Raw genomic sequence first — 9612 nt, 5'->3', positions numbered from 1 at the left:
TGAAGCCTTCCTCAAATATCCACAAGAGAGTGTTGTTTGGGGCGTGTGTGGTGAAATAATCACAATTTATAGTTCATATAGCCTGCTAAATGCCTGTGGAGTAGTCGTGCCAACAGAATTTGCAATGGCCTTCGTACTGAGCCGACCTTTCCGGCGGTTGAGGTTACCGTTGGAGCTCCTGGTCGCGAAAGGCATCGCAACAGCGTTTCCAGCTGTAGCGCAGGTATTTTATGGACTGAATTTATTGTGCGATGTTTAGAGCTGATGTGGTGTTGCTTAAAGTATGTGTAATTTTTGCGTGTTGTGGCGAACACACTTTCAATGTTTCTGATCGTCATTAACGAGTGTATCTCTTCTGGTTTTATTTGTGTCATACTTTATTTAATCTCAAGCTTATTCTCACCGTTTTGACATCAGATCAAAATATCACTTTTATACAGATCAGCCATGCCAGCTTCTCGTGACGAATCAGGTGCAGATGACGCAAAGAAGGGTAGCACTGCAACGGGTAGTACACTAGCTTCAGACGAGAGAGATCATCCACAGCCGCCACCATCGACAAGTACGCTGTTCGGGGCCGCTCGAAGGGCGGGAACGAGGCTGGTAGAAACGATTGATAAATGTGAGTGTTAATGCCTCCCATACCGCTCGATTTGACCTTTCGTCTCCTGTGCGTTGCGTGACTCCACTATGTATGGCATTGAAATACATTTTTTTTGCACCCCTAGTAAGTCGTTTTGCCTTCCCATCACTGCAGACGGTGCTGCTTATATGGTAGGCTCTAGGCTGGTAGGCACCACTATTGTCTTCGGGATATATGGTAGTTTACATTTGGGGCTGGATGTGGAGTCGATACTTCATGCTCTCGGACTCGCAGGTGAGTTGAGAATACATCTACATGTTGGCTTCAACAAGTCGTGTATCTTCACCGATCAGCATCGTAACTTGTATTGCCAATTTGATATCATTTATGAGTGAATGTTTTGGATCGATTGTATGCCTCTCCATGTTCAAAGAATCGTATTTTTGTTGCAGCAGTATCGTGAACGGAATTCTAGATTCCTGCATTTAACTATTCAGTCATCGATTTCTACTTATTTTGTTTGTAGACGTGGAAACGGTCGGAACAGTATTGGGCACCTGGGCTGCGGCCGTCGTGATGTCATCCGCATTTTTACCCGTAACTATGAGTTGTACAGCTATCACAGCACCCGCTATGGCGAAAATGAGAAAGTCATGGTTCACGTAGTATGCCAGGGGCTATATCCTATGGGCACTCGGAATTGTAGAAGGGGTGCGCTTCACCACTATTTCCCGTCTTGTAGGCTACCCCGGTCCCCAGGGTCTAAGAAGACATCCCTCCTCGAAGTCACTATTTTAGAAGATATGCCATCATTGGTAAGATCTTACTCACACAGACAACTTAGATCACTCCAGCGTTGTAGTATGCATTGAACATTTATGAGGATAGGGTTATAAGACGACGACTCTCGGCCCCCGAACTATGATAGATCTTTTTTACTAGGAGAAAATTACGAATTTTGCCAAAATTAAAACTTTCTTTAGGCCGTAGACCAGATAAATGGGGTGCCCTTACGGGGTTTACTTTGCACTGACCGTCAACTAGCTATCATAATATGAAAATTCTTGAAATACACACATATTTTTGTTTTTTTAGAAAATCGCGAGATAATTTTTTCTTTTTTTTAAAGTTTTCTAAATCTAACAAATATAGGGGTTTGGCAGATGAGAAGTCTATCCATTTCTATGAAAGTCGCATTTTTATATATTATGTATAGGTCGTTTGCTGATCCTTGTTCTCATTTAAATTGAACAACTTCTGAGAGAAGTGGTCTTGCGAGGATAGATTTAACCACTTCTCCGGGCACACGAAAAGCTGGATATGGCTATGCGAAGAAATAAAATATCAGTTTAAATTCATGAACTATACTTGTATGGTGGACAAGGGCATCTTAAACGACTAGTGAGAGAGTTCACCCAAACAATACTCTATAAATAGACTAGATAAACCACTTACAGTTAATTGTCTATTAAGTCGTCCATTTTTTTCTTCTTTTCTTTCTATTAGTTAGCTGTTCATTTTTAACCATTGGGCCTCGATGTTCATGGCGACCGCGACTAAGACTGCAGTACTAGAGTGACAGGCACGCTACTATATGTAAAAAATGGTGAGCCACTACTCGCCGTGTCTGTCTACCAACGGGGATAGCCTCGCAATAATCAGTTTGGGGTGGTGATGGAAACGTTGTTCTAAATTGGAAATTCTAAATTGGAAAATCAAATATGTATATAGCACCTGCGCACCCCTTGGTATTATGGTTAAGTTGGTAAGACAAAATAAGACAAAAGGGTAGAATGCCACATGTTTGGACCTCAGCCTAGACATACACATTGATACACACGCCCGTACTAAAGAAGTTAGAATATTACATCTTCTAAAAACATTTCATAATGCTATTGAATACTCAGAATATTGCCCTGGGGGAGTATTCCGCTTAGCGGTCAGTTTAATGTTGCTTGGTAATAACAACAAAATGCCTCGCTGCAGGGTCAATGTTGTTCTCTATATTATACTAAACTAAGATGTTCTAATTTATACCGTTGTGTACCACTTATTATACTACTTATGCTATATTCCCGATGGCTCGCTGAAATAGCATAGATATGTGTAACACTCCACCCAGAAGCGGCACTTTCACTGTATCGCCATCTTATATATTAAATCCCAGGCCTTAAATTACACACCCAGCCAAAAGAGCCAGTTCATAGTTGTTGTCTACTACCATTACTATGAGTAAGTTATACTATTCATGTTTATACATCAACCTTAGCAGCGCTAATATCACCCTTAACCCGATAATAAGTATCATTTTACACTGTATATTTATCAGCGGTTGTAGCTCTACTGGACTAAAAGGTGTGGAGGGTACAAAATACAAATTTATTACTACATGGGGACAGGAAATTAAGTCCGTGTAGCATTACGAAGCATGTTTTTTGGTACAAGGCTATGAGTGCTTTCTCGCGTGTATGTGTGCTATGAAGAAGTTGAGTCAAGTGCTACTTCCCAATAGTCCTAATTGGTGTACGGAGATACATAATGGGTATAATGGACATCCCAGTTGTGCAGTACACAGTAGGTGTGATGTCTTTATGAGGAATTTTGTTTCGTCTTACCCTTCGGCAGTTGAGTAGACGGCAAGTATCAAGGGTAAATGAAGTGTCCTACAGAGCTTACTTTAAAATGTGTTGATGCCAAAATCGGCAAAAGAGCACTGGTTCCCAATATTTATACTGGGGTATGTCACTTTATTATTTATTTAAGATGATTAAAAAAGCATGCCCTCAGCTGAAATATTTGGGCAAACAGACTCGTTCGTCGAGCTGGTCGTGTTTATATAACACAATATAGTACACTAGTACTGTTTTATTTCATATCCTTCTCGTTGTCAACACAACAAAGTAAACTCAAAGTGTAAAGTGCTACCATATCACAAAAACATATCCAACCATTCATATCTCGAGTGGCCCAATAACAGCAAGTCCAACCCAATCAGCGCCTACTTCAACAACTCTGAATCAGGCACGTTGTGTTTCAACCGATCTGATTTAATGTATTGTACGTCCTACGGGGTCATATTCTAGCAATCCACCTCTAGTACGCAAACCAATTTGTAGCCGTCCTACGAGACAACGTGAGAACTGCGGAAGCTCCGACTTTGTAGAAGAGGTCAGCTTTTCAAAGAGACTGACTACACACCCTTACACCGTTAAAAATTTCTACAGAGGAGAAAGGAAACCCGTCCAGGACGAATTCGTAAATATTAAGAAATGGTACAATTTCTCCACAAGGAAACCCGTCCAGGACGAGTTCGTAAGTATTACATAACAGCTCAAGCAAATTCAACAAAGTGTCTACATAGACAAATGTTAAGCAACACTCGTTGGACTCGTCGTAAACCCAATATGCGACTTCAGAACATATTAATAAAATGTGTCAGCAAATGCCAGGTAACTTTGCTGTCCTACTTGGACACCAAACTTGCAACTCAACCATTTCGATACACTGTTGCAGAAACTATGCGACAATCGAATAAGAGAAACTCCACAACTCGACCAAAAGTAGTCCTTACAAGAATAGAAACCAAAATAAGGAGAAGGCTACCCGGGAAAAACAGCCCTCTGTGAAAAAGAAGCAAAGAGAAAACTCCGACAGTTTAATCTATCCACGGACTGAGAACGTCACTCCCACCAAAATGTGTAGCCATTACTGAATCAATTGCCAATACACAACACAAAGACGTCGTATTCTTATGCGTTCGCGCCTGACTCAAGGAGAAGATTCTAAAAGCATGAACTAACCACGGACTGACGATGTCATTCCCACAAAGACGCTTTATTCCTACGCGTTCGTACCCGACTCAAATCATGGCGGTCGATGAGGGCAAGGCACAAGATGTGCAATACGATACGGTATGGCGTTCGACCGTACTGAAGAAACCCTATCAAAGCCGTTGGATCTCGGTACAGGTGGTGACGCCGGAGATGGAAGCTGTAAAACTTCTGACATTAGAAAATGAAGGAGTGATAAGGAAATGTATCGAGGCGAAATCTACCTGACCATCAAGGCATTCATAAGTTGATGGTGCCGGAATCGGATGGGATCCGGGTAAAACTGATTTTAGTTCCAAAGGTGATAAACGAGAAGGCAATCAAAAACAAGTTGCGTGTGGAAGGTTTGGACAGAGTGTCGCAGATAGCATACACATCAAACAGGCTATATGACAATGTCGGCGGATTATTGGAATGGCTTTCACGCCCTAGGAATGACATAGTTTTGAATTTGGCAATTGCGGAATCGCAAGGGGCAGCTAAAGTTCATTCTTGCCTTTTCTTTGGGTGCAACCTTCTCTCGAGAATACTTTTACCTACTTATGGACACCGTGTGCCGAGCCTGTGCTCGAAGGGGAGACAATTACTTATTTATGCCGACGATCTTCTTCTATTCGCAACCTTAATCCTTATACAAACTCACCGCGACCTCATCAATCATCTCGACAATACTTTGGTTTGGTACGAGCGGGCGGGAAAAGGGTATGGAAGATATCAGTTCAGTGTCTAGATCACTCGGGGGGGAATTATATCTCTGTTGAAGAACAGGATTCGAGTGACGGACTCATTTAGCCAGAAATTAGTTCAGACGACGGCGTCGTTGGGCAGCTTTGCAATGCCCAATATCCGTCCATTGCTGGCGGAAGCCAGCAGAGTGTCAAGAACACTTATCCGACTATCGGGTGCGGTATTCAAGAAAGTGGAAAAAGTGAACACTTTGCTGTCAATATTCGACATCCGTGCGATATTGCTTCAGAAATCGAACGTATAACTAACCGGGGATGCATCAAAGATGGGATACGGCGCAACCCTCTATATTTAGATACAGACTTACGCTATCACTCTTCGATGGAATCAGCGGGAGATAAAGTGGCCAATTGCCGTCGTGAAACTACAAACGGACTAATGGGAATAGTATTTTGAACTGAAGAAGCTAATCCAACAACAAACTACACTGCTAGTAATGACAGGCACCTCGACAGGCATGCACTGTCTCATAAAACGGCGAAGGCCTCCAGCTTGATGAACTCACAAGTAGCAAATAGGAACCAGATTATCAAAAGCCAAACCAAACCCCAAACCCGCAAAATAATCAAATACTGAGTTTTGGTCCCGGATCTAAATATTTCTGATATTAGAATCATCAGAAATGTTAGCGGCAAACTGGTAAGCTAAACCGGGACCCCGCGTGTAAGAGAAACACTCAAGTGGAAACCTGAGTCTAGTGAGTTAGAAAACACAAATAGAGGCGCAGTTCGGCTCTCTCAGACTGGGGATTCTTCCCAGCCGAGATAACCATATCCTTTGGTCGTATCTTTCAGCTACACCATACTCTATATATTTTACAATATCATGACTAGATAGGTCAAATAGAAACAGAGTCCACCTATAGTACAAAACAATAAGTGAGGAGAAGAAAAAAGTCACCTAGAACAAATCACCTTATTTCGCTTTATTACGAAAATAAGTAAGAAGAAACAGCAAAGAGGTTGGGGCGAGCCAACGACTAGGAGGCTATCAAGAAGCTAAGGAACGACACCTAGCTGACGGAAGATACAAAAACGAAGAAGGGAACAAGAACCGAACAAAAAGCTGCTCCACGTTCTTCACTGCCACTGGAGAAGAATAAGGTAATTTTGGGAGGTTTCAGGAGTGTCTCACAACCTGTAAGAGAGAACAACCAAAAAGTGTCAAGGTGATAAGATTATCAATGTTGGGGTTCATGTAAAGTGTGAAAATTGTGTATAAGTGTCGGTGAATTTTCGAACAAGACAATTCAGTAGGTTAGAGCACTTCCCACAATATACTGGGAGAAACCTCATAGCAGCAGTCACTAGCCCTAACATTAATATATCGATAGATTACCCAAATAATAACCTAGCCAACAAAGGTGAGGGTAACAAGCAAGGTCAGATGGACAAAATAGTAACTCACAAGTAGGACCCTTTGAAGGTTGGGAGGACAAACCTCCTAACAGAAACACAAAAACACTAGATGTCATCAAATTGAACTTGCAAGACATCTATACATTTTATTGTCCAAGCAAGAATTTAAAGCACCATAAGAAGGTCAAGGGATTATAGCTAAACAAAACAATAAAGCTAATAGTGTTGCTCAGCCTCATGGGTACAAACTAATTAGTCGATAAATAAATCACGAGTAGAATCACCATCAATGACATTATCAACCAATCTTATAATGACTAGTGTAAGATTGAGGACGGTGAACAATAGGGTTGAGTAAGGGAGTGTACAGTAAAAATAGAAGCATTAACAAGTCACAGGTACACGAAACACTCAGTCACATGCTTGTCTTTAGGGGAAATCAACTCTGTTGACATTTATCGCCACAATCCTATGACAATCAGTAAAAGGTGTCTACCACAAACGGTAGGATTGAGCAAGGGTGCCGTAATGCGAAACTATAAGGAGAAGGGTGTCACAATATAACACAAAATACTCATAGGTTTCAGACGAGAACAACTCAACCCTAAAGGGGTATTCAGAAGAAATCATCTCAATTGGCATTGCACACACACAATCTTATAACTAGTATACGAGTAGCCACCACGAACAGTGGGAGGAAGCTAGGGTGTCTCGCAAGAAACGATAAAGTACGCAAAGCACTTGAGAATTTTTTGGAAAAGAGAAGGGGAAATACTTAGCAAGGTCACACAAGTATATCATGACATTAGATCACAAGTGGATCAACACAAGAGTTATAACATTGAATTATAAGAATAGTTCAAGACACACATGAATAAAGTTTGGGGATAGTCCAATCCACAATTATCTACAACCAAAACAACAACAGCGTGATTGAGTACACTGAGTACTAAAACAATGAAGAAAGGTAGAATGTGGCATCTAAATCACTAAAACTCTTACTAGTACATGTCACACTCCGTGGCATCTACAAGAAAGTCAGTGAACAAGAATAAGGCAAGCAAGGCCACCACACAAGATTGAAAGAAGGTATCAAACATAGAACATACATTCACACACGAACAATCTGTAAAAAAAAATACATCTACATCCCACCATATAAACAAAAAAGACGTACACACAGAACATTACGAACGAGTATCCAGCGCATGAACGTAGACATATGGGGGGAAACCGACAACTATACAGTCTGGTACAGGAACAAACATCGGACAATAAATCAGTTCGGTACGAAGACACAATACAGTAGAGGTCTAGTTGGTATAAGTTCGCACAACACAATTCAGTACCGGACCGAACATCGTACAGGTGATCATACATAAGAAAAAATAAAACTTGTAGACACCACACGTGTCAAATCAATACTAAAATCTCATTTGAGAATAGGTTGAGATATCACATATGACATATTAAGATTAATATCACATATGAGAAAATAAGTCTAGAATCACACGTGACGAAACAAGTTCGACAAACAAAACAACAAATTAACCTTCCCAATTACAGGAGGGAACGCAACAAGCTACCCCACAATACGAAACGGGAAACACTTCAAGCGGAAGCGCATCAAAGCGTGTTAACAATCAAGGTAAGTATGATACATCTAATTTTTATTATTTTTACATAAGCTACCAGCAAAGACAAGGGAGGCGATGCGCTTATTCGGAACGAATATAGCACTAGTCTTTACTAATAACCTGCAACACATACACCAACACAGACAGCTCAAGATGCCAACAGCAACCAAATCAGGAGCGTATGATAGAGATGGGGATGACGGCTAATGCGAATGGTGTGAATAACAGCCCAACAGGAGAGCCAACCCCGGGTAGTAGCTCGAGTCTACATACACCTAATGGGGTAACAATACAGGCATCAGCAATACGCCTAGAAATAGACAAGAGTACTTGTCAAGGCAATTGCTTCCTGGTCAGTTGGTTCATCTCCAAGCTAGAAGCAACAACACCTGTAGCTATCGGTAGCCTACATAGGATGAGAGTAGGCATTTATGATCAGCAACTTGAGCGTCGCATGCCTCTAGTAGACACAGAGCTACGAGAGAGGTGCGATCAAGCCACCAATGAGTGTGGTGGCGACGAGGGTTGTGAAGAAACCCAAATTAGTCAATACATTAGCGAGCTAGAAATCATGCGTTCACGCTTAGTTGATAAGGCAAATGAAACAGTCGTATTTAAATTGCTAACGACCTCGGAATTTCTAAAGTTATCCATAGATAGCTCCTTCAAAATGGAAAATTGCGATATTATACAGTTTACCACACAATGCAGAGACATGTTCTTGGCTAAGTCCATGCAACTATGTCAGTATCCAGCACTAGTGAGATATGTATTAGATTCTGCTGATGCAACTGAAAAAACGAAGGTGGTTCTCAATGAGATATTGGATTCAAAGACGCAGATCACAAAACACTACACTGATCCAGAGCAATTCAATAGAGTCATAATTGATCTCAGACATATCTCAGTAGACTATTTATTAGAGAAAATTCTCAATGACATGGAGAACAAGGCATTTAACGTGGAAGTGCTCACAGAGCGGATGCATAGGACAATGCAGGTGTTAGAGGAGCGATACAGACACACGGACAAGGAAAACCCCTAAACCCTAAAACTCCTCAAGATAGCATGATACAAGGCACTCATGTACTATGGATAGCAAGACAAGATAGACGCGAAGGAAGTGCACTTAAAACTGCAAAATAAAAGTGATGGTCACTTTTCAGATACGAAACAAAAAGTGTTCTACTTTCTTACAGAAGCATCCATAAGACCAGCGGCAAAGGTACAGGCAGACCGAATGTACAGAGAGCGTAAGAGATATAACTCGAACACGGTCACCCACAGCCAAACATATAACGCTACAACCTCTGCTCACAAGCGTTACAAACCAGACAATGGCATACCAAGACAAATCAACACAACAGGACACCCTCAATAGGAGAAAGGGGCGCGCGAAGCACGTGCATGTCCCTATTATATGGTATCACCAGTGTAAGTTTCGGTCTATCAAGGCG

The 9612-nt window shown here is 41.4% G+C and overlaps 2 protein-coding genes across 2 annotated transcripts; both read left to right on the top strand.

Annotated features, from left to right (window-relative positions):
• SARC_02759 (hypothetical protein) lies at positions 1–1572 on the top strand. The gene is made up of 4 exons (XM_014303461.1): positions 1–223; positions 418–622; positions 758–877; positions 1110–1572. The coding sequence occupies exons 1-4, from the start codon at positions 125–127 to the stop codon at positions 1247–1249; spliced, it is 564 nt and encodes a 187-aa protein (XP_014158936.1). The 5' UTR covers positions 1–124; the 3' UTR covers positions 1250–1572.
• A 6773-nt stretch (positions 1573–8345) lies between these two features.
• Positions 8346–9200, top strand: SARC_02758 (hypothetical protein; the record flags this gene model as incomplete). The annotated part of the gene is made up of 1 exon (XM_014303460.1): positions 8346–9200. The coding sequence occupies one exon, from the start codon at positions 8346–8348 to the stop codon at positions 9198–9200; it is 855 nt and encodes a 284-aa protein (XP_014158935.1).
• Positions 9201–9612: the final 412 nt, after the last annotated feature.

Source organism: Sphaeroforma arctica (genome assembly GCF_001186125.1).
Source record: "Sphaeroforma arctica JP610 unplaced genomic scaffold supercont1.128, whole genome shotgun sequence".
NCBI classification, from domain to species: Eukaryota; class Ichthyosporea; order Ichthyophonida; genus Sphaeroforma; species Sphaeroforma arctica.
The sequence above is the reverse complement of the archived record's forward strand: the minus strand, read 5'-3'. Positions and strand labels throughout refer to the sequence as shown.

What these genes read in the sequence shown, in the direction of transcription:
- SARC_02759 (XM_014303461.1), top strand. Translation starts at nt 125, where the DNA reads ATGGCCTTCGTACTGAGCCGACCTTTCCGGCGGTTGAGGTTACCGTTG. An exon ending in GGTAGAAACGATTGATAAAT is followed by an intron (nt 623 to 757) that starts GTGAGTGTTAAT and finishes CCATCACTGCAG; the next exon opens with ACGGTGCTGCTTATATGGTA. An exon ending in TCATGCTCTCGGACTCGCAG is followed by an intron (nt 878 to 1,109) that starts GTGAGTTGAGAA and finishes TTTTGTTTGTAG; the next exon opens with ACGTGGAAACGGTCGGAACA.